The following is a 25,872-nucleotide window of genomic DNA, read 5'->3' on the forward strand; positions in this document are numbered from 1 at the left end:
TTTTGGTTTTATAAGAATTTGGTGTTATAAATCGTTTTGACTGATTGCAATTTTTGACGTCCATCCAATTGGATATCACCCTCTGCTCAGCCCAGCGTTTCAGGTCCATTTTAATTGAACAGTTTGATATACCACAGAATGGTTCTGGGCCAGCAAACTGTAAATTGGAACCACTTTCAGCAAGCTCGTCTGCCATTTCATTTCCTTCAATGCCACAGTGACCTGGAACCCAGTATAAGTTTACTGAATTCCCTTGGCACAGCCTGCGCAGTGAAAGAATGCATTCCCAGACAAGCTTTGAAGTACATTTGTAAGCGCACAATGCTTTTAGTGCAGCTTGACTATCTGAGAAAATACAAATATTTGCATATCTGTATTTTCTCTCAAGGCAGATATTTGCGCATTTCAAAATAGCAAGAATCTTTGCTTGAAACACCGTAGGATAGTGTCCCATCGCCACTGAAATTTGTATTCCAGGGCCGTAGATTCCTGCTCCCGTTTTTATTCCAACTTTTGAGCCATCTGTAAAGAATTTGATTGACCCTTGACGAACAGTGGGACCTCCGACTTCCCAATCTGCACGAGTTGTTTCGTGCAACTTGTAAGGAACATCATGGTTCTCCACAGGTTTCATCCAGTCTTTAATCATTTTCATTACTGGCCTATTTTGGAAGTATTGTGAAATGCTCAGGTGACCTACAAGATCACCTGGCATAAACTATTCAACTCGTTCAAGTCTCAGCAATTCCTTTTCTGCTTCTAATTGCACGTACTCGTGCAAAGGTAGCAGATTGAGAATCGCATCTAAAGCTTTTGATGGAGTGCTTCGCATCGCTCCTGTAACAGCAATGGACGCAAGACGTTGAATTTTCGCAAGCTTCGATTGTGTGGTAGCCTCTTTTGTTTTTGGCCACCAGACAAACGAAGCATACGTCACTTTTGGGCGGATTATGGCAGTATAAATCCACATTATCATTTTTAATTTCAAGCCCCACTTCCTGCCAATAGTTTTGGAGCATAACCAGAACGCACTTGTTGCCTTACCGATCACGGACTCAATTTGAGCATTCCAGTTCAGTTTAGCATCCAGTATCAAACCTAAGTATTTGACTCGATCACTAGGATGAATTTGTATCCCTCCAAGCCGAAAAGCTTTAAGGTTGATCTTCCTTCTCCTAGTGAAAGGGACAATTACGACTTTTGACGGGTTGATGCTAAGGCCCTCCTTAATACACCATGAATGTGTATAGTTTAGAGCCCTTTGCATTCTCTCCGAAACAGTTTCGTCATACTTTCCTCTCACTATTATGACTATATCGTCTGCAAAGCCCACAACTTCGAAACCTTTTTCCTTCAAGCTTCTTAGAAGATCGTCTACAACTAAGGACCACATTAGTGGTGAGAGGACTCCTCCTTGAGGGCAACCTTTCGTTGCCCTTACTGTTATAGAAGAACTTCCCAGCTCAGAGGTGATTTCTCTTTTTGCAAGCACAGTATCAATCCAATGTATGATACATTGGTCGAAGTTTTTGTTCTCCATGGCACGCTTCATAGATGAATAGGAGGCATAATCAAATGCTCCTTCTATGTCTAAAAAGGCGCATAGAGCTATTTCTTTTGCTGAAAACGTTTTTTCCACCTTTGTTACTAGCGAATGAAGTGCCGTAACCGTTGACTTACCAGATTGATAAGCAAACTGGAAGTCAGATAGGGGATACTCTTTTATGTAAGAAGAATTAATAAAATCCTTTAAAACCTTTTCCATAGTCTTCAACAAAACTGAAGAAAGACTAATTGGCCTGTATGCTTTGGGATGCGTCTTGTCTCGCTTCCCCTTTTTTGGTATAAAGATAACTTTTACAAGTCTCCATTTTGATGGAACGTAATTAAATCTTAAACTAGCCTTGAACATCTCAATTAGTGATGGAACCAACACCGCTTCTCCATTTTGAATCAGTGCTGGAAATATTCCATCAACTCCTGCAGATTTAAAAGGCTGAAAAGATCTAATTGCATTTTCCACTCTGGCCTTCGTGAAGATTTCATCAGCTAATTCTGAGGCGGTGTTTATTGTACTAGTTGACTCCGAAGAGTTTAAACTAGGACATCCTTCACCTTCCAGAGATATAGTATCATTAGAATCCACACTTAGAACCGAACCCGGAAAATGGGTTTCCATCATTAAATCCAAAGTTTCACGAGGAGTTTTGGTAAAAGCTCCATCGTCGCGCTTCAGGTTTCCCAATTCATTTGAATGATCTTTTGCAAGCGTTTTCTGTAGTCTTGCAACTACAGGAGAGCTGTTTATGTTTTCACATGTCAGCATCCAAGACTTTCTTTTAGATTTTCGTATTTCGTTATTGTACTCAGTCAGGGCTTTCCTGTACTGAGTCCAATCTCCCGTTTGTTTCGCTCTATTGAACATTTTACGAGAAAATTTTCTAAGGCGATCCAGTTTAAAGTTCCACCATGGCACGTCTCTAGTAGAAGACGATTGTATGGTGGGACAACTTCTGTTAAAGGAATTGATGATACTTTCATTTACCCTTTGAGAAAATGATTCCAACTTTTGGGTTGAATCAATAGTTTCTCCCATTGTAAATGAATGCGTATTCAACAATTCTACATATTGATCCCAGTTTGTCCTCCTGGGATTTCTAAATGCGGTTCTAGAATAATCTCCACCACTCCAATTGAAGATTATGTGTTTATGATCAGATAGAGAAATCTCATCTGACACGTGCCAGTTTGTGATCTTGTCAAAGATTGCAGCATTGCACAGTGTTAGATCCAAGACCTCTTGTCTGATTACATTTGAGAAAGTAGGTTTATCACCATTATTGCAAATGTCTATATTGTTGGAAGACAGATATTCTAATAGTGACTCACCTCGACTGTTAATATCCGTACTACCCCAAACCGTGTGATGCGCATTGGCGTCACAGCCAATGATAAACGATTTGTTGTTTTCTTTACAGAATTGAACAAATGATGCGATCTCAGGAGGAGGTACCTCAGGAACATCACCAGGAAAGTAAGCTGAAGCCACAGCGATCTCAGTTTTACCCCTAGTGGTTGGTACCTCTACCATGACCGCAACAATGTCCTTTCTGATAAACTCTGTAATAGGATAGCATTTTAACGTTTTGCGTACTAAGACAGCGGTTCTTGTTGCTCATCATAAAATAGTTTACTATTTTGTGTCAGAACTCCAAGAATCTTTCGTTTATTGGACCATGGCTCTTGAATAAGCGCCACTTCCAGTCCTTCTTTTTTAAACCTTCGACTCAACACAGCAGAAGCACCTTTTGCGTGATGAAGGTTTACCTGTACGAACTTAATTCCTGCCATAAAAAAAATCATTTACCCACTTTTATTAAGCCTCGGAATTGAGACGTAAGAAAAGTGGCCGATTATCCCGGAGACAAATAAGGTCCACTGCGTCATTGCTCCGTTTAACACAGTAAGGGCAACATACTGTGGAGGGTGCCCTGGTACTCCACAGGCTCCGTTCGCGGTTAAGTTTTTATTAGACCCCCCTAACCATTCATTCCTAGGCACGGTACGCTTAACACCATGAATTAGGGGTCGCTTGTTTGGTGGATTTTTACCACCGGATTAGGCAATCCGTAGTGATATTCTTAGCCAGTTGAGGGAACTGCTACCGCCACTACACGGCTATCTAGGCTGATCGGGAATAGAAATTAATATTGATGATCAACTTCTTTAGAGCCCGAACAGCCCGTAATATTTGGTTGGGCCGGTCCGATCATTGGGAAGCCGGAAAATCCGGGATTCCATGTCCACGCTTTTATACAATACAATGTACGGGATTTTCGGTCGGCTAGTTGCAATACCAGGATAAATCATTCTAAAATTGTTTCAAAATATAGTATATGACCAGCCTGGATTCATAAAATGTGATTGATAAAATTGGGCTTTTCGGGCCCGTATGAAGTTGATCACCAATATTAACTTCTTTTCCCGATCAGCCTAGATAGCTGTGTAGTGTCGGTAGCGGTTAGTTCAACTGGCTAAGAATAGCACTACGGACCGCCTGTTCCAGTGGTAGGAATCCACTAATCCGGTGACCCCTAATTCATGGTGTTATGCGGCTTTACGCTTACCGTGCCTAGGAATGAATGGTTAGGGGGGTCTTATAAAAACCTAATCGCAAACGGAGCCTGTGGAGTACCAGGGCACCCTCCACAGTATGTTGCCCTTACTGTGCTAACCGGAGCAATAGCGCGGTGGACCTTGTGTTTCTCCGAGACAATCAGCTGCCCTTCTTCAATCTCATACTTGAGGCTGAATAAGGGCGGGATTATGAAGATGTTATTAATTAGTTTAGATTTTCACCTATATGGTTTCACATTATGCGTTTTACACAGTGTATTCTGTGAATCCTCGCCTTTGGCGCACTCAAATCGATACCGATCTGGCTTTATTGTTGCTGTTCTTTTTTGTGCTGTGATTGTTAAGAGTTTAATCTTGCCTAGTTTGGGTAGTGGCTACGGTTAGGATAGCTCAGATCAATCTTCAGCACAAAAGAACAGCAACGATCAATCTTTGTAGACTTATGCAAAATGGTACAGCCCAAGTGGCGTTAGTCCAAGAACCTTACTTTCGTAAGGTGAATTTCTATTTAGGAAACCTTGTGAATCCGGTGTTTGCTACTTTCAGTAAAAATGAAATGGCAAACTCACGTGTCATGCCTCGAGCATGTATGCTTGTCAACAACGCAATCGTTGCTACACTCATCTGTTGGAAACCTCAACAGGAAATACGTTTATTGTTCGGTTTATTTACCGCATGATGAACCATTCCCTACGGATGCTTTCAAGCAAGTCATTGCATACTGCACTTCAAAAGGCCTTCCGCTAATTGTTGGTAGTGATGCTAATGCTCACCATATAATCTGGGGCAGCTCAGACATCAATTTGAGAGGCTCCATTTTGATGGAATACTTAAGTAGTACAGATCTTGGATTACTTAACATAGGCAACCGCCCAACCTTCATGGTATCTGGTAGAGAGGAAGTGTTAGACATAACGCTTTGCTCTAGCAGAATTAGTCATGAGCTGACCAATTGGCATGTGTCAGATGAAGAATCTTTATCTGACCATCGTTACATCTTGTTTGAACATGTGAATGTTACTTCGCAAACTTTGCGTTCCAGGAATCCCCGGTCAACCAACTGGGATCTCTTTACCGATTTGGTTGCAGCCAAATTTCATGGATACTCACCATCAATTGACACTCCAAGTGATTTAGATGATGCCGTTGATACTACAACGGCCTTCATCATGGAAGCTTTTGAAGAAGCCTGCCCTCTGCGGTCTGTGAAGACCACGAGAGAAATCCCTTGGTGGAACTCCGATCTGGCGAAGCTCAGGAAACAATGTAGAAAGAGTTGGAACAGACGACGTTCGGCTGGATCGGAGGCTTTCAGGTCGGCTCGCAAGGCCTACCAGAAAGCTCTTCGGTCTGCTGAACGATCCGGCTGGAAAAACCTTTGTACAAATGTTTCCAGTCTGAGTGAAGCCAGTCGATTGAACAAAATCCTTGCAAAATCTAAGGATTTTCAAGTGAACGAACTTCGTTTGCCAAATGGTGATTTCACTTCCTCTGATGAGGAAGTTTTAGAATGTTTATTCAGTACACACTTCCCCGGATGTGTGGATATTACATCTTCGGATGAACCTGATGTCTTTTCTTGTAGTTATGATTCTTTAGCTTCGGCTCGGAGTATCAAAACTTTAGAATCGATTGAATGGGCACTTAATAGCTTTGCTCCTTTCAAATCTCCTGGGGCAGATGGGATTTATCCTATTTTGCTTCAGAAGGGATTTGATCATTTCAAACATGTTTTGAAACAACTACTTGTTTGCAGTTTTGCTACAGGGTATATTCCCAAATCCTGGCGGGATATTACTGTGAAGTTTATTCCGAAAGTGGGTCGCGCGTCGTATGAAGAAGCAAAGAGCTTCAGACCCATCAGTTTGACCTCTTTTCTTCTGAAATGCTTAGAACGCATAGTCGATCATCACATCCGTGATGTTCATCTGGCCAATGTGCCTCTTCATGTGAACCAACATGCTTACCAATCTGGAAAGTCCACTGTGACTCTTTTACACAAAGTTGTTTACGATATCGAGAAGGCATTCGCTCAAAAGCAATCCTGCTTGGGTGTTTTCTTAGATATCGAGGGTGCCTTTGACAACGTTTCTTTCGATGCCATATTGGAAGCCGCACGGGGTCATGGTATATCTCCAATGATTTCCAAGTGGATTCACCAAATGCTCAAAAACCGACATCTCTTCTCGAAATTGCGTCAAGCGGCGATTAGGAAATTGAGTGTTTGTGGATGCCCCCAAGGGGGAGTCTTATCACCACTTTTATGGAATCTTGTAGCAGATACGCTATTGAGGCAACTCAATAATAGCGGTTTTCCTACTTATGGTTTTGCCGACGACTACCTAACATTGTTAGTCGGTATGTGCATCAGCACCCTTTTCGACCTGATGCAAAACGCTCTTCAGGTAGTTGAGGGTTGTTGTCGCCAATATGGCCTTTCGGTAAATCCGAGTAAAACATCTATTGTTCTTTTCACGGAAAAGCGAAACCGTAATGGTGTTCGAACTTTACGTCTCTTTGATTCTGAAATCAATGTGACTGAACAGGTAAAGTACGTTGGAGTCATTCTTGATTCCAAGCAGAATCAAGAAAGCTTGTATGGCCTTCGGGCAATGCCGGCGAACCTTTGGTACAACTTGGGGTCTAAAACCCAAGTATATCAAATGGATCTACACAACTGTTGTTCGGCCAATATTGGCCTATGGATGCCTTGTGTGGTGGCAAAAGGGCGAAGTGAGAACGGTCCAATCAAAGTTAGGCCATCTCCAAAGGATGTGCTTAATGGCGATGTCTGGAGCGTTCTCTTCAACTCCCACGGCAGCGCTCGAAGTTCTCTTTGACGTTGCCCCACTACACATTCATCTTAAACAAAAAGCACTTTCTTGCACTTACCGCCTATGGGTACTCGGTTTACTAGAGGAAACTCCTGTGAACCGCAGTTCAACACACACCTCGTTGTTTCCACTTTTGGTGAATTGGGACAAAGTTGTCCTTGCTCCAAGTGATCTTACAATTGCTTGTAATTTTCCATATAGGACATTTTCCACGAAATTCCCTTCCCGGGAAGAGTGGACATCTGGTTATCTGGAGAGAAGTATTTCAGACGGCATCGTATGTTACACTGATGGCTCCCTTCTCGAAGGTCGAGCAGGTGCTGGTGTTTATTCTCGTGAGCTAAGGCTGTATCAGTCTTATTCACTTGGCAGACACTGCACCGTTTTCCAGGCCGAAATCTTTGCTCTTATGTGCGGAGTGCAATCAGCACTTCAGCAGCACGTAATGGGCAAAGTAATATACTTCTGTTCAGATAACCAGGCTGCTATTAAAGCACTTGCTTCGGCCAACTCCAGGTCGAAGATAGTTATCGCTTGTCGAACTCAAATTGAGGAGCTAAATTCAGCAAACGCTGTTCACCTTGTATGGGTACCTGGCCATTCTTCCATCGCTGGAAATGAATTGGCTGATGAGTTAGCTTGCACTGGAGCATCACATGACTTCATTGGCCCTGAGCCAGCTATTCCGGTATCCAAGTGTTGGGTGAAGCTTCGGATTGACACCTGGGCTGCCACTCAGCACAAACAATACTGGAATAGTTTGGAGTCATGTCGTCAAACAAAATTGTATTGTACTGAGCCATCTCTAGGGGTGGCAAAGTATCTAACAAATCTGTCAAAGCAGAATTGCAGCATGCTGGTCAAAGCATTGACGGTCACTGCCGACTCAGTTATCACATGGCGAATATTCAACAAGCTGATTCATTTGCATGTGATAGCTGTGAATCCGATTATGGAACTTCGTATCATTTAATATGTAACTGTCCAGTTTTTGCACAATTGCGTTTCCGAGTACTCGGGAAACACTTATTAAGTGAAACTGACTTCAGAAACCTGAATCTTCAGGACGTTCTGTTGTTCTTGATCCGCTGTGGTAAAGAGCTATAGGCTCTCTTTACGCTTTATGCATTATCACAGTGCCCTTTTCAGGGCGCTGTTCGAACCCATTGTGGCACGCTTATGCGTTATTACAGTGTCCTTTTCAGGACGCTATGTGAACCCATAGTGGTACGCTTTTGCGAGTATGACGATCCTATTCCCTTACCTGTCCTTTCCCATGTCCTATCCTTTTTCCTTCCCTTCTCCATCAGGTAAATGATGAATAGGCTCGTGTTCATGGCGATGGCACAAATTCCCCGAATGGAGGAGAACGTGCCTCTAGAGCCGACCTACTGATACCTGATACTTGATGTACGGGATTTTCGGTCGGCTAGTTGCAATACCAGGATAAATCATTCTAAAATTGTTTCAAAATATAGTATATGACCAGCCTGGATTCATAAAATGTGATTTCTTCGAAGCTGTGATTTCGAAATAACTCCCCGTGAAGCCATCGTTAGTCATACACACTTTAAGGTATCCTAACCTCAACACTGTTGATTTCAATGTTGGTTTCGGGCTGTTCGGGCTCGTTTGGAAGTTGACCATCAATGTTAACTTCTTTTCCCGATCAGCCTAGATAGCTGTGTAGTGTCGGTAGCGGTTGTCTCAATTGGCTAAGAATAACACTACGAATCGCCTGATCCAGTGGTAAGAGTCCACTAAACAGGTGATCCCTAATCCATGGTGTTATGCGGCTTCATGCTTACCGTGCCAAGGAATGAATGCCCGAATAAAAAATACAGTAGAAAAACCGAACGTTGTATTGTAACAGTACTATTTAGAACCATAATTTTACAATAGACAACACTGTAAAAATAGACTATGCGTAGACTATGCGAAATTTGGATTTATTTACATTGTGAAGCTAATTCCACGTGTAAATCGTGTTATTATTTGTCATATTGAAAACTATGCACTGAACGATTGAAAATCAATAGCGACGCACATGAATTATATCATGATTGAATCGGCAAAGATTTGATAGCGTTGCACTTATTTTCCAAGTGTAAAAGCAACTGGTCACAATCTAAGTGCAGAACTTTAAAATTTAATATGTTTTTTCTTCTGAGTGTAGGTGACTATATACCAAACAACTTTGTCAAAGACCGTGAAGTGATCCGACGGCTGTGATTCACGGTCTTTGACAAAGTTCTTTGGCATATAGTCACCTACAATAATACCAAAGGGTTTATATATTGAACGTTTACAGCGCCACCTAGCGGCAAAATTCGAAAACCTAAAATTTCTGCATAGATTTGGCCAAGTTTTCCCATACAAACTTCCAGCGTTTTGAGCGCCCCCTTAGGCTCAACCGATTTTGCTCAAATTTTGAACGTAGCTTATGGAAGTCCAAAACAACTGATTTAGGAGGTAAGACATGGCGTTTTTCGAAATTTTTGTTTTCCATATAAGTGTGGGCCACCCTAGTAGACACCATACAGTAAATTGCAAATAAGATTTTTACAATATACTATACGGGTTGTTAAGTAGCATAACAATATAAAAAAATATTTTTCTCCATATATATATTTTTTCAAAACCATACATTTTATTGTAAATGAATTGTTCTAAATTCTGATACGTGGGCTTTAATATACCATACATTGTATGGTACACGTCTGGTTTCAAACAATAAAATGTACTGTTACCGGCAACACTGTTGACCGCGAAACGATGGTTAAACCACCGTCCGTTCCCTCGTAACTGAGCGGCTGTCGCCGAGTGAACTGACAGATCGGACAGCAGCAGACAGAACAGAGAAGAATAGATTCAGATTTCGCTTTGTACACAGTGAGTCAGCATTCGAAGTGCTTTAGTGACACTCTAAGTGGATTATTTGAGTATTTGCAGTAAGTTTGTGAACTAGTTGTTAGAATAATTATATTGAATTTATTCCTTTAACTGTAGTAATAAATTGTATAAGTTTTCCGGCTACTGTCAGCACCGCACAGTAAGAAGAAATTTCAGTCCGTCAAGGTACGTTTTGTTCAGTCCAAATTTGCTAGTCAGTATCGAGTCCGTATTTATAACCTGAAATTAAATGAACAATGTAATTTGTACAGATTGTAAAACCCACGTTCTCCCGACAACCGACAGCCAGAAAAGTGACAGAAAAATACTGAAATTGTGAGTAATTGTACTTCTAACTGTTAACTGACCACCAACCAATGTTTAATTAACTGAATTCAATAAATTACAGCTTTGTAGCTGCTTAGTATGCAACTGAAAGAACGGTGTTTGTTCTGACGATCGGGAACATTCTACAAAAAATTTCATCCGAAGTTGGATGATTGTTGCCCATCGCTGGTCCCTGCCGAGGAGAACAGACGGGAAGACGTCCGCCGCCTGAACGACCCACGATTGAAGACCATCAACATCACACCGCCGCCGCCGTCGTCGTCGCCTCCGGTGGTTCGATTGCAGGAAAACAAGTCAGTATACAGTTTTCTTTTTGCTACTATCTCGGATCCCGCACCACAGTAGTGGCCCGTGCAGTTTGGCAGTTTAGTAAGCTTTTTGGGTAGACAGTTGAGCTAGAGCAGTTTGATAAAATAATGCCGAAAAAGAGCAAGAATGTTACCAACACGGGGGGAATTGATAACCCATGCAAGAAAATGCAATCAAATATTGGGGTATGATAATTGGGTCTGTTGCGATGTGTGCAAATCGTGGGTACATTTTCAGTGCGCGGGTGTGAATCAGTCAATCACGGATAAAAGTTGGAAGTGCTGTGACTGTCTAGCCGATTGGGACGGCACCGATGTAACATCGAAATCGGGAGTGTCGTTTAATGAATCTTCAGTGAGTAAAAGCAGTAGTCGTGCATCTCAACGATTGCAACTCAGCTTGCAGCATCTGGAGGAACAACGTAGGCTGAGTAAGTTGCGTTCGGAAGAAGCAGCCAAATTGAAGCAGCTGGATGAAGAGCAGGAGTATATGAAGCAGCGATACGACCTACTAATGCAGATTGCTGACGAAAAAGATTCATCTAGCAGGCGCAGTGGTGTAAGCGGAAAAAGTCGACGTAAGTGTCGGAGTAAGTGTGAAGAGTAAACGTGTGGTTACTTGGGTCGCTTTTTTAGATTGTACTACGCATATTACCATTGGACGAAGCATATCAGAAGCGAGAAGGTTTAAATGATCAAAATTCAGTTCAGTCAGTCAGTTAGAACATGTAATATGGTTGACTCAATCATATTATGCTTAAATCAACAATATTTAATGTTAGGCTGACTATACGTCCCGTATTCAACGGGACAGTATCGTTTTTATGACTTTTTAGGGTTGTCCCGTCGTATTGTGGGAAAAGCTCAAAATGTCCCTTTTCGGAAAACGAGCATCTAAGTGTTAAAAAAAGTTAGGTATAACTTATTATGATGATGTTTCGAAATATTTTCCTATCATTACTCTTTTCAATGAAACAGATATTTTTTGATTAAGAAGTTAAGATTTAACCTGTTAAAATTTCGAGTTAAATATTGATTATTTAAAGTATCAGAAATATTACCTAAGATTCACATGTTAAAATTCACAGTTTAATAGATTTTTCATACTTTCGTGAAGTGTTGAGCCATAATTTTGTATAACATTAGAATAAACCCTATACATTCTTCAGCAATTCTAGGAAAAAAAGTTTATTTCTTCATTTTTTCTAAGTCAACGAATCTTATTCAAAGGAAATTATCAGGTCTTGTCAGTTAAAGTTAAACAAAATAATCATTCCAATAACGTGATTTATCGGAAGCTTTGATGACATCAACACTTTTTATATGATTAGGGATATCAGACTTAAAATACGAAAAATTGGTTACTGAAATGTGGTGTTGCCAGCTGAATAACTTAGTGGTCTCAAAACATTGTTTACACTCGCAGGTATCTTTTCTTATGTAATTTGCTTTTACATGAGCACACGATTTTGTATATCTGAGAATTTTTGGAACATAATCGTTCCCTAATGTGTATATGAAACAATTTATAATAACAGTCTTAAACATTTTGTATGTCCCGTAGTAATTCATGCTCATTTGTCCCGTGATACAGTTACTATCTGGTCAGCCTATTTACTGTTCATGGTTGATGGTTTGACAGCTCGCATATTCTCATGACAGATTCAAGCATGTTTATGCTTAACTTAACCTATCTTAACCGTTATGTGTCCGACAATTTTTTTGCTTTTTTCTACACCGTGCTTTTTAAATGGGCGCTGGGTACCCGGGTACCCTGTCGGCCACATAAGGGTTAACCCTTAAATTGAGGGTTAAACTAACTGTTACGGATGGTTCATTCAAGTAACACAAAAATTGGTCAAATGAGGTTATGTGCAATTATAGATTCATCAACAGCTTCAAATTCAGGATGAACAATTCTATAATGGTCGTATTTTAGTGCAATGTGATTTAATTGTAATATATTGCGCTATCTACACTATACCAGGAACGTTCTATATCGGCAAAAAAAATCTTTGGATATCGTTCATCAAGGCAATATGACAACATCGTCGTAGCCACTTTCAACTACCACCGCTGCTCCCACTAGCTGCTAACCAAAACTGAGAAGACAGCAGTTAGGAGGCTCGGTCAACACGAGCTCAAGCAAGGTTGAGGTAATGACATATATATGTGCTTAGCTTGAGCATTTGATGGTTGGTGTGCCATTATGTTGATTCAAACGAAATTTATGCTTGGTGTGGGCATCAAATCATTGTGAATCAACCGTTTGAAGCACGTATACCAAGAATATCTTCGAAGCTTGAGAGAGTTATAGAAAAAGTTATATTGAACAGACAACATTTCTGTCCAAGAAACACGCGTAAAATAGTCAGGTCCACATCTAAAGGGACTTGACTTTTTTTACGACGTTTTTTGAAATAACGCGGGTTTTTTACGACGGTTTTTGAAATAACGCAGTTTTTTACGACGTTTTTTGAAATAACACGGTACCATTACCGTCGTAAAAAAAACTTCAGTGTACTTTTCCGGAAGTAATCACATATTTAGTATGAAAATTGCATACGTTTAGGCGTTTTCTTTGGATTTAAATACAAATAATTAAAAATTTAGAAGACTTGTAAAAGTTTTGCGTAGCTTTTATCAATCTGGGATGACTAACTCAGGAGCAAAACATATTTTCAGCACTAACAAAGATATTTTACTGACTGATCAATTTCACCCCGCAAGCAAAATTTATGGTTTTTTTACTCCAAATGATATTTATTACAATAAAACGATTTGCAGTGAAAGTTTCAACCTTGCTGACTGATGAAAACCGTGGTCGTACTTGTTTTAAAGCATTGAGTTTGACCACATCGATAACGATTAAAAAATTAGACGCTAAAAACTGTGAAAAGTGATCAATTTCTCCCGAAATCACGGTACCTACCCGGATACCTTGCCGACATTTCACGTAATAAAACATTGTACAAGCCCCTCCCCCTGCCCATCCACACTTAGGAAGTTGACCCTTAGGAGGTCAACCACGGTATTAGGAGGCACACGATATTGGGGCATGGCACGGTAAACGGGCATATAAAATCGCGGTTGTACTAAGATAAATGTACAAATAGTGGTGCTATTAGTAGCTCCTTGTAGTGAAATAATTGAATAAAATGGAAAATACCGTCAGTGTACCAGTAGCCGCTCATGACCCAATAGCCGCTCATTGTTGCAAAAATTAAGTTTTCACGCATATATACACTCTTTTCGGCGCGGATGTTCTTGAAGTACATGAATCGGATGAGAGCAAAGCCATTTTATGCAATATTTACCAAATAACATAAGTTTTAAAAACAAAACTAACAATTTTTTTGAGCGGCTATTGGGCCCAAAAAAGTTGTAGGTAATTTCATGTGTTCCAATAATCGCTCACGCAAAAAAATACGTGAAACTCGTCTCACACCAACTGTAATAAAATCATATTTTTATGAGAAGTTCTACTTTAGTCTTGATTTGTATATGATCGTACTTAGTTTGAACTAACATAAAATGCAAAAACATTTCGAATTGGCTTAACAGTCATTCAACAGATGATGTTTTTCTGCGAAACTGGCGTTAGATGAGCGGAATCTGGTACCCTGATGGTATCACAAAATAAAAAGTCTGAAAACGTTAATCGGTAGTTTTTCCTATTTGCTAGGAAAAATGTAAAAACCATTGTTTATTTCAGTTTTGGCTAATAAATCACTTGCACCAACTATAGGTACACGGTCCCTTATTATGGAGGTGAAATTTAACATTGGTTCGTATAGTAGCACATCCCATTGAATTCTTATGAGACCCACCACTATAGGTGCAAAGGAGCAAAAAAAAAGGAAAATAATCGTTTAAAATAGGTTTTTCGGCAAATCCTGAACACATAACTGAATTAATGTTATTGTGATATAGACTTCTAAGTTAATGTTCTTATTACGTTAAACGACCTCTACACTGATTCTCTGTAAAATAACATATGAAACACGCATTGAAAAGTTTAATGCTGAACTTTTATACTAGATTTTTTCAAAAAAAAAAATATAACGAAAACTATTTATCTTGACAAACTCTTCCTAAAATGCATTGGAGCGCCCCTCCGACTATGCTCCTCCATCATCTGGCAGCATCTGCAGCATGATCAGCGTAAAATAAATGTCAGATTGGATCAAAACAAATCACACCAACCGAGAGAGAAAATCTCACGCACGTGTTGCTCCTACGTTAAATATGTCAAAGCGATGTGTCAGTTTGGCTGCTGTCTCGCTCTGCAATCGAACGACGATTGGAACGGCGATTCCAAAAACGACGGTTCTGATTCGTCGTGTTCAGTTAGAAAATCCACGTACAATATTAAGTATGATGCATCTATTGAAAATGTCATTTACAAGCTTTTTGGTCGAAATAGTGCTAAATTGCCTCCACTAAGGGTGCTTTTACCCTACCAAAATGATAGACCTCGTACACTTTAGTTCAAATCCCCTATCATATCTCGTGTCTATGTTAGATATTCAAGCGATTCCTCAAGTAACCAAGCCATTTCATTTTATGTGCGCGCTAAAGTGAAATGACCCGTTGTTTGTGTTTCACTGTTTTCGGGAATGCCTATTTTTAATCTCATAAAAATGACTCCATGAAAATGTTTGGTTATACATACCATCATCCATAATAGCAGTCGTTACATTTTTTCCAGTAATTCCTTGGTCCCAGGCAGCTTGCACATTCAAGTCTAGTCGAGGTTTTCCTCCATTTTGTCCTGTATTTCGTAAATACCATTGCAGTGGGAAGTACGGGTCTGTTGGTGCTTTTCCTACGTTAGGATCAGAAGTGTCTACTACGTATGATGACGGAATTGCAGCACGTAACCCTCGTTTGACACGTTTAAAACCAACTTGTTGTACAGCAGTATTTACCTATAATATAAGGTTCATGAAACAACATGATCGAAAACATATTCTAGACCAATCTCACCAAAGCCTCCTTTTTTAACACCCTCATATGGGCTATACTTCGACGAGTTCTGGCATGTGGTAGTGCCGCATGTTTGAAATGAAACTCTCGCCCAGCGCTTCCTGCAAGCTGCAACGTGGATTATGGAAGATAATCATTTTTTTTTTAGAAAAAGTGATGTGTGCTTTCCTCTATTGTGTTTGTGGCAGGGAATGTTGTATCTAAAATTTAGGGTGGTATCCCATGTAACAAAACTAGCTGAATAACAGTTTTTTAAGCTAAAGTTTGCTTAAGAGTTGTTTGTTCCACTCTTGTGCAGCAAAAATGTTTGTTGGGATATCATAGAAAGCCAAGTTTTTTTTTATATGTACGGGGAAAAATCTGGAAAATAATAATTATTACTAACAGTTATGTACACATAACATATCACTCAATACTAGAAAAACGATTGAGCTTTTGTCAACAACACGTTCTCTCGACAACATATATTATTTCACCAGAAGACCACGAAATCCTCTGTAAACAATCATGTGAAAGGAATTTTCATCACCGGATAATTTCTAGGACAAGACTTTAATTATAAAAACTTGATTGCCCCTCTTAAGCTCAAGCTCAATAAAGAGATATATCATATATATTTACATTTTCTAAAAAGCATTGGGCAGAGTTGGTTAAGTCAAACCTACCCTTTCATAAACTTCAAAGAGCTTACGTTGAAAATAAAGTAAATAGAAAATTATACAATTTTGTTGGTTGGTACTGCATTGTCAGACATTACACAGCGCAACATTTTTTGTCTCAAGAGCAAACTGATGTGTCTCTGACAGATTTTGGACCTCTGAATCCGAATCCGGGTTCAGATTTGCTCCAGCACGTCACAATTTTGAGCTATACCTTAATTTATAGGGCAAAATATGCGATTTTGGGCTTTTTTGACTGCAAGCCATTAAGCAAGGAGATATTTCTTTAAACCAATCAAAGCATAAATTGGTCAATTAACATCTAAATTACTCTAAACATCTAAATACATCTAAACATTTTCAGGCTCAGTGAACTCTATGTTCATCGGTGCACTCGTCTACACTCAGAAATAAAAGTATACATCGAATTACTATTATTTATGCATTTTGTATCCGCATCTCTCTCACTCTCTTTCTGTTTTGATACTATCTGGTGCTTCACCTAGGTTGACGAAACACTTCTCTTCAACCCAGGCTAAACGGCAGATAGCATGAAAACAGAAGGAGAGTGAGAGAGATGCGGATACAAAATGCATAAATAATCAGTGTCGCGAAGCATCAGCTGTAGTCACAAAAAAGCTGATAAACACCAAACTTGTATCACCCTGTCTCTGCGGTTTCTGATTCGCTCTCTCTACAGTCGCTAACACCAGAAAAGACAGAATCCCATCATAGTCACCCGGTCACCCTTGTTTTGCTACAATCATCCTGACTTGGATACGGCTCATGTGAGTGTCATGATTCTCTCCGTCGCCTCAAGCAGATGCACGCGCAACAGCATGTAAAACTATGCATGTGTATTATCACAAGCACGGTACTACGTCATAAATCCTATTCGTTTTGCATAGCTCAGTTTAAACGCACACATTGAGCGCACCACGCAGTTTGCCCTGGCTACGGCAAACGCTCTCACTTCGCCCGTTATGCATCTTTGCTCAGAGAGATTGATTCTAGCAACCCGCCTGAAGCATACTCAGCAACTGCTATCGCTGCAAGGCTGCGAAGCGTGGAACCCACAACATGTTTGTCATTCCAGGCATGACATGCTAGCTGGTTCGTATCACCTTGGGAAGGGTGACTCCAGAAAGCGGTTCAAGTGATTGTCTCGTGATGGTCGCGATTATTCGCAAGACTGTAAATAATAGTAATTCCGTGTATACTTTCATTTCTGAGTGTATATTGAACGAATGTTTGCATTCTGAATCGTGTGCGAGAGTACACTGAAGTTTTTTTACGACGGTAATGGTACCGCGTGTTGCACCCTGTGCATTCGTTTCAGTGTAAGCCATACGTTTTACTCGGGTATACCGACATGACAGAGAGAGAGAGAGACGATAACAAAAACAACAGAGCCCGGTGTTTCGACTAACGTGTTAAATCAGTAACAAATTTTGAAAACGACGTATAATCAATGGTGTTCAATGCTACACCATTGATTATACGTCGTTTTCAAAATTTGTTACTGAAATAAAGTGTTTTTCTAAGTAAAATATCTTCTCTACAAAATTGATATTAGTCCGAAACCAGATCTCAACAGTGGCTGACGAGGACGGAATAGGAATACCAAGAGAAATCGACCTTTAATTGCAATTATCAGCTTTTATTCTCCGGCACCAGTTTGAGGTTAATCCCGAGTACCTGCAGCGTTGAGGTAAGTCTTGTTTGTTTTGGTTCGAGCTCTACCATAAAAAATAGCTTAACTGATGATGTGTATGGCCTGAATGCCGATGGCTTAAATGCCGGAAAACAGTGGCTCGATAATGCCGGAGAACAGAGGCTTAAATGCCGGATCTGCAAAACATAATTCAGTTGAGATATTTTTTACGGTAGGCATCGAAAGCCTAGATCGATGAGTGTGATTTAAACGTTATGATATTTGATTAGGACCATGGACAAATGCCGTTTCTGTTCAAATCGCTACCCCCAAACGAAATTAGGGGTCAATGGACGAAATGGAAGCGAAATTTCGAGTACATCGTAGCCTAGGGGCAAGACAGATCTAACTAGAGCAAATCTGTGTTCGAGGTGTTGTTCAGAATTCCTCACAGCTCCTCAGAATTTCTGCCGTTTTTGCCAAAGTGTGATCTGGCACCAATGTCAAACTGCAAAGTGTTGCGTGTGCTGAATGAAAATTGCAGTTTTGGGGATGTCTTTCAACATATTTCGTCGATCATCGATAAAAAGAGTAACTCAGAATCTCTCAGAGGTGCTCTCGTTTGTACAGTGTCTTGCCCCTAGATCGTAGCCGCAAGTGAGGTGACGAACAAAACGAAGTTGAAATTCTTTCTTCTGGCCAAACCGTGCCCTGACGTTCAGGAAATCTTCCAAACGATTCCTGGAGCGGACGTTGTTGAAGATGTGGAGAAAACTGTGGATCCGTTCTCTGTTGCGCTAACCAAACTGGACGAGTACTTCGCTCCAAACCATCATGAGTCGATGGAGAGACATATTTTTTGGACGTTGAAGCCGGAAAGCGGAGTAAATTTGGAAAAATTCATGCTGAGAGCACGAGAACAGGCGTACAAGTGCAATTTTGGTACATCCCAGCAAGAAAGTCGTGATATTTGCGTGATAGACAAAATCACGCTTTTGGCGCCACCAGATCTGAAGGAGAAGCTACTGCAGCGAGCCCAACCAACTCTGGATGATGTATTCAAAATTGTGGCGTCCCACCAGTCCGTCAAGTACCAAGCGAGTCAGATGGTGGCTGGTCCTTCGGGGTTGTCCCAATCAGTAGCCGCAGGTGATGTCAACCGTATGTATGCATCGTCGTCGAATCGCTTCTCTACTGAGTGGTTCCGATGCGGCCGGAAAGGACATTTGGGTCATGATCCCATATGTCCAGCTCGCGACAAGCAATGTAATCTTTGCAAACGAGGTGGCCATTTTGCCAGGAAATGTAAGACACCGAATGCAAAGAGTCTTGCCCATGGTTCGGTAAGTTTTGTTTTGTTCGTAAATGTTCTGTCCTGAATGAAAATCGTTATTGTTTTGAATTAGCCGATGCAGCTCAAACCATCAGTTCGCGAGGTTCGCTCTTTGAAACAAGTTTCGCAGCGTATTCGGGCGATACCTGTAGAAGAGATCGACTCCAAACCGGAAACGGAAATGCAGAGCTTCATATTCGCTATCGGAGACGGTGACGAATTCATTTGGTTGAAAGTTGGTGGAGTGATGATGCAAGCTCTAATCGATTTGGGGTGTAACATAAACATCATCGACGATGGTACGTGGGACCGAATGAAATCCCAAGGTGTTGCCATTCGTAATGCAACGACAGAAGTGGACCACAAATTCCGAGGATACGGAAAAGATTGTAAGCCGATGGATGTAATGGGTATGTTTGATGGTACGGTTGAAATTTTCAGCGATGATCAACAGGCTAATGAGGAAGCACGATTCTACGTTGTCAAAGACGGAAACCAGCCTTTGCTGGGTAAAGAAACGGCTCGGCAACTGAACGTTTTGCGATTGGGACTCCCGGAGCCAAATGAGGGAGTGTACCAGGTATGAGTAATACTTAAACTGGAAATATTTTTTTTATTAATTTGTATACTGATTTCATGTACTATAAATATCGGAAGTATCACCCCGTTTCCTAAAACGAAGGAGGTTAAACTTCGCATTCCAATTGACAAATTCGTTACCCCGGTAGCTCAACACGCCAGACGACCGCCGATCGCTTTGCTAGGACGCATCGAGGAAAAGCTAGATCAGCTCGAAGCGGCAGATATAATTGAAAAAGTAAGCCAGTATAGCGATTGGTTGTCTCCGTTAGACGTTCTAGTGAAAGACAACGGGGACCTGAGAATTTGTGTTGACATGAGGATGGCAAATAGAGCTATCAGACGGGAATATCATTTCATGCCAACAATTGACGATTTTCTGCCACTAATAAAATCTGCGAAATTCTTTTCCAGATTAGATATAAAAGAAGCGTTCCATCAAATTGAACTAGATGAGTCATTGCGTTCAATTACCACGTTCATCACTCATCGTGGCACCTACAGATATAAACGTTTGATATTCGGGGTCTCTTGTGCCCCCGAAATGTTTCAGAAGATTATGGAACAATTACTTGCGGAGTGTGAGAACTGCATTAGCTCTATCGACGATATAATCATATTCGGGGCCGATGAAGCAGAGCATGACCGATGTCTGCAGAAAGTACTTGAAGTTCTAAAGAGCCGCAATGTTTTACTTGGGCAGTTGAACGCTTCGCTGTGTATCTGGTAGGACGACGATTCGAACTCGAAACTGACCACAAGCCGCTTGAAGCAATATTTGCTCCAACTTCAAGGTCATGTTCTCGCATAGAAAGATGGGTCCTACGGCTACAGTCATTCACCTATGATGTCAAGTACCGGAAGGGATCCGCAAATATCACAGATTCCTTTTCTAGACTAACCGACCACCATCAGACGGATAAAGCTTGTTCTGAAGACGACGAAACCTTCCTTATACTTGCTATCCTAGAATCTACTGCAATTGACATTGGAGAGGTAGAAAGTGCTACAGCTAATGATCGGGAACTCATGCTGGTCAGAGAAGCTTTTCGTAGTGGAATCTGGAATGACGTTGAAATAAAACCATACGAAGCGTTTCAAAATGAGCTTGGAATAGTAGGCGAACTAGTTGTGAGGGGGGACAAAATGGTGATTCCGATAAGTTTGCGCAAGCGATTTCTACAACTAGGACACGAAGGACATCCTGGAGAATCAGCGATGAAAAGGAGACTTCGGGACAGAGTATGGTGGCCTGGAATGGACAAAGAAATAATCAGGTTTGTGACAATTGGCTTCTTTAGCTGTGTTGAGATAATTCCATATTCTGAATCTGCATGAGAAACTGAGCCGAAATCCAAATTTTCATGAATTTTAGTGCCCGGGAACCTATTTAAAAATCAATTTGAAGTTTGTATGGGAGCGATTTGTCGAATCACCCCTCGTCGCATTTTGTACTGGGTGGAACTGTCAAACAGTTACCCAGCTGTCAAAAGGTGATTTCAAAAAATCTCTTCGAAATTGATTTTAGGTATCAAAATAAAGTTTTAAAAATCTGAAAAAAATCATAGTGGCTCAGAAAAAGGTGCTCTTTCGTATAAAATAAAAAAATCGATACATTTTTCTTAATTTAAAAACCCAATTTGTGAAGGCTGTCGGTTGGAAGGTTTGCCCCAAAAGCCCGAGCCTATGCACAGCACAGCCGACCGTTGCCATCAGAAGCTTGGACAGACGTCGCCATTGACTTTCTAGGTCCATTACCAAGTGGTAAATACCTGTTGGTCATTATTGACTACTTCAGTCGCTACAAAGAAGTGGAAGTAATGCGACAAATAACAGCGAACGGAACAGTTGACAGACTTTGACGAATTTTCCAGCGCTTAGGTTTCCCTCGCACTATTACATTAGACAATGCAAGGCAGTTTTTAAGCTCCGATTTTGGAAATTTCTGTAAAGAAAGTGGCATTTTTCTTAACTTCACGGTGCCATATTGGCCGCAACAAAATGGGGAAGAAGAGAGGCAAAATCGATCTTTGCTGAAACGCTTGCAAATAAGTTGTGCCGTCAAGAGAGACTGGGAGCGAGATTTGGAAGAATATCTCATGATGTACTACTCTACTCCCCATTCTGTGACGGGAAAAACCCCTTCGGAAGTTTTCATGGGTCGAACAATCCGTACCAAGATACCATCATTGAAGGACATTGAGACGATACCAGCGAGCGAGGACTTCAGGGACAAAGATTGTTCTTCCAAGTGTGGTATCCGAGTCACAACAGGTCACAACAAAGCAGCCAATTCGGCTGGTTCGCCATCAGCCGAATTTTATTTTTTTTTTGATCATCACAGCATCTGTATATCTGTGATCATCATCACATCATCCGTTTGTCTGTGATCATCATCAATTTATCTGTTTGTCTGTGATCCCCATAATCATCTGTTAATCTGTGTTCATGATCACATCATCTGTTTGCCTGTGATCATCATCACATCATCTATTTGTCTGTGATCATCATCACATCACCTCTTTGTCTCTGAACGCCATAATCATCTGTTTGTCTATAATCATCATCACATCAGCTGTTTGTGATCATCACAGCATCTGTATATCTGTGATCATCATCACATCATCCGTTTGTCTGTGATCATCATCAATTTATCTGTTTGTCTGTGATCCCCATAATCATCTGTTAATCTGTGTTCATGATCACATCATCTGTTTGTCTGTGATCATCATCACATCATCTGTTTGTCTGTGAACCCCATAATCGTCTGTTTGTCTGTGATCATCATCACATCATCTGTTTGTCTGTGAACCCCATAATCGTCTGTTTGTCTGTGATCATCATCAAATCATCTGTTTGTCTGTGATCATCGTCACATCATCTGTTTGTCTGTGATCATCATCGCATTATCTGTTTGTCTGTGAACCCCATAATCATCTGTTTGTCTGTGATCATCATCACATCATCTGTTTGTGATCATCATCACATCAACTGTTTGTCTGTGATCATCATCACATCATCTGTTTGTCTGTGAACCCCATAATCGTCGGTTTGTCTGTGATCATCATCACATCATCTGTTTGTCTGTGAACCCCATAATCGTCTGTTTGTCTGTGATCATCATCAAATCATCTGTTTGTCTGTGATCATCGTCACATCATCTGTTTGTCTGTGATCATCATCGCATTATCTGTTTGTCTGTGAACCCCATAATCATCTGTTTATCTGTGATCATCATCACGTCATCTGTTTGTCTGTGATCATACTCTCCGGGCTACTCCTCTGCCCTGCCGTCAGGGAGCCTTTCCGGGGAATCATTTGATTCACCCCCCGGGCTACTCCACTGCCTTTACAGCAGGGAGCCTTTCCGGGGGATCTTCTTATTTTTCCTGCCGGGCTACTCCTCAGGGAGCCTTTCCGGGGAATCTTCTGTTTTTCCTGTCGGGCTATTCCTCTGCCCTTTCGTCAGGGAGCCTTTCCGGGGAATCATTTGATTCACCTCCCGGGCTACTCCACTGCCTTTGCAGCAGGGAGCCTTTCCGGGGGATCTTCTTATTTTTCCTGCCGGGCTACTCCTCAGGGAGCCTTTCCGGGGAATCTTTCTTTCCTCCTCACGGGCTACTCCTCTGCCTGTCCGACAGGGAGCCTTTCCGGGGAATTTTTGTTTACCCTTCTCGGCCTACTCCACTGTCTTTTCAGGTGGGAGTCTTACCGAAATGTTTTGTTTCGGAACATATTCTCACAATAATGTTTACTTACAAACCCATTGCAATCCTGCACTGATGCAATCCATTGGAGAGAGCGCTACAGGTTCCATACTAGCTGCGCCATTGTGGTATCCGAGTCACAACAGGTCACAACAAAGCAGCCAATTCGGCTGGTCCGCCATCAGCCGAATTTTGTTTTTTTTTTCCACCACTCACATCACGGAACAACCGTCCGCTACAACAATGTTCACTAAACTGAGGCATCCTTGCTCATCAAACACGCATCAACACATCATTGACGTTTATAGTGCGTTACGCGCTGTCGGGCGTTAGCCCTCTTTGAGCACTTTTATTCAAACTGATTCATGCACGCTAAAATAAAGGCATGCGTATGCGCTATTAAAATCTTATAAATATTTGAACTGTTGAATATACTGTTTTACCTTTTTTCTGACAGTTCTGGATACTACACCAAGTACAAAGCATGCGAACGAGAAAATGCTAACAGGAATGCTACAGAGTCAGGAATCAAAGAAGGAGATAAAGTTCTGATGCAGAACTTGTTGCCTGGTAATAAGCTGTCCACAACATACAATCCTACGCAATATGAGGTGGTAAAGAAAGCTGGAACCAGAGTGACCATTCAGGATGAGGAGTCTGGCAAAACCTATGATCGTAGTTCAGCTCATTTGAAGAAGATATCTGAGTCAACCGAGGCGTCAACAATGTCTACCGAAATTGATTCTCTTCCACAGGTAACTGATCAAGGAACTACGACAACGGCCCCACTTCGAGATGAGGAACCTCGGCCGAAACGTTCCTGCCGACGTCCGGCCCGACTGGAAGATTATGTGGTTGACGATGACCCTTCAGATCTTTGAAAGAAAAGGAGATGTTGCACCCTGTGCATTCGTTTCAGTGTAAGCCATACGTTTTTCTCGGGTATACCGACATGACAGAGAGAGAGACGATAACAAAAACAACAGAGCCCGGTGTTTCGACTAACGTGTTAAATAAAGTGTTTTTCTAAGTAAAATATCTTCCCTACAAAATTGATATTAGTCCGAAACCAGATCTCAACACCGCGTAAAAAAACCGCGTTATTTCAAAAAAAAAAACGTCGTAAAAAAACTGCGTTATTTCAAAAACCGTCGTAAAAAAACGCGTTATTTCAAAAATCGTAAAAAAGTAAAAAAAAATCAAGTTACGTTGGATGTAATCCCGACTATTTTGCGCGTGTTTTTGAAAAAACTCGTTTTTTTACGACGGGTTTTGAAATAACGCGGTTTTTACGACGATTTTTGAAATAACGCGGTTTTTTTTACGCGGTACCGCGTAAAAAAAACTTCAGTGTATTCGTTTTGGAACGTTCATTTAGCGTTCAGGTGGAAACATTCCGTACTGAGAATTGAATCAGTGAGCATGTTTTTGATTCAATCAGCTTAAGGCCCCTTAGCGTGTCAGCTCAAATTTTGCTCTTCTTATTTGATTCTTATTCCAAACAGTCATCAAGCACGATAGTAGTTGTGTAGCCTTTCTATACCAATTCCATAAACAAACAAACAAAAATAGCACCTCTTTGTCTCGGTACCTCCAATGTAAACATTTCGAGAATATGAATCATTTGAAAGCAACTCAAGCAGTAAACTACTCTACTTCAATGAATAACAAGGAAACATATTCAAATGTCACGAAAAATGTTAGATGTTTTATGTAAGAAGCTAGAAATGATCGAATTATTTTGGTACGATCTCCCACTGTTTATGTTTGCTGCAACAGCAGTGCTGGCAGACCGCTTGGTGAAGATTTGCTTATTTCACTAACAATTGTGGTAAAAAAGTTAAAAAATAATATCCCCACAAATTATTTTTGATTTTATGACGCATAACCAATGTGTTTGACTGGATTTTTTAATTGATTTCGATCAATTTCATTGATGCTTTGGCCAGCAGGATCGACATCACTGCGTGCAATGATCGATGATTGTGCGCGCCAAAAGACATCACCGCGCTGCCGCCGTCGTCGTTGGTACTGCGGTGGGTGGTAAACACCGCCAACCACATTTTTAGTGCGGTCGAAACAAATCGTTAAAAATTTCTACTTTCAGCGCAGTTTCGAGATCGAAAGGAATCGCTCAGGAAACTGCTTGAGTGATTCCTGGCAGAAACTTTCTTCGGTGACTGCCATTTGAACTTTCATTTCTTCGCTACTGCGTACTGCGATCGAAGAAAAACCGGTTTCTTGAGCGATTCAGGCAAGGAATATCCCATGCATCAAGATAGGCTGAGAAATTCCTTCTGATCTCCAAACAGCGCTTTCGAGGGAAATAATGCTTAGTAATCGTGATTACTTGGAAAGAGGCTTGCATTTCAAGTAGTGTGAATACATTTTTATGCCGAATATCTCGCGTGAAATTGATTATTTTATAGAAT

The 25,872-nt window shown here is 40.9% G+C and overlaps 1 protein-coding gene across 5 annotated transcripts in view; it reads right to left on the reverse strand.

The window, feature by feature from the left end:
* The window catches only part of LOC134287602 (neuroendocrine convertase 2), a 100,007-nt gene that overhangs the window by 67,452 nt on the left and 6,683 nt on the right, over nucleotides 1-25,872 (reverse strand). For all 5 annotated transcript variants that reach the window (XM_062849842.1, XM_062849709.1, XM_062849925.1 and 2 more), the window contains 2 exons: nucleotides 15,509-15,616; nucleotides 15,195-15,450 (listed from right to left, as the gene is read on the reverse strand). In XM_062849842.1, coding sequence (XP_062705826.1) covers nucleotides 15,195-15,450; nucleotides 15,509-15,616 — 364 coding nt within the window. The remainder of the gene's footprint in view (nucleotides 1-15,194; nucleotides 15,451-15,508; nucleotides 15,617-25,872) is intronic.

This window comes from Aedes albopictus, chromosome 1, assembly GCF_035046485.1.
Source record: "Aedes albopictus strain Foshan chromosome 1, AalbF5, whole genome shotgun sequence".
Lineage (NCBI taxonomy): Eukaryota > Metazoa > Arthropoda > Insecta > Diptera > Culicidae > Aedes > Aedes albopictus.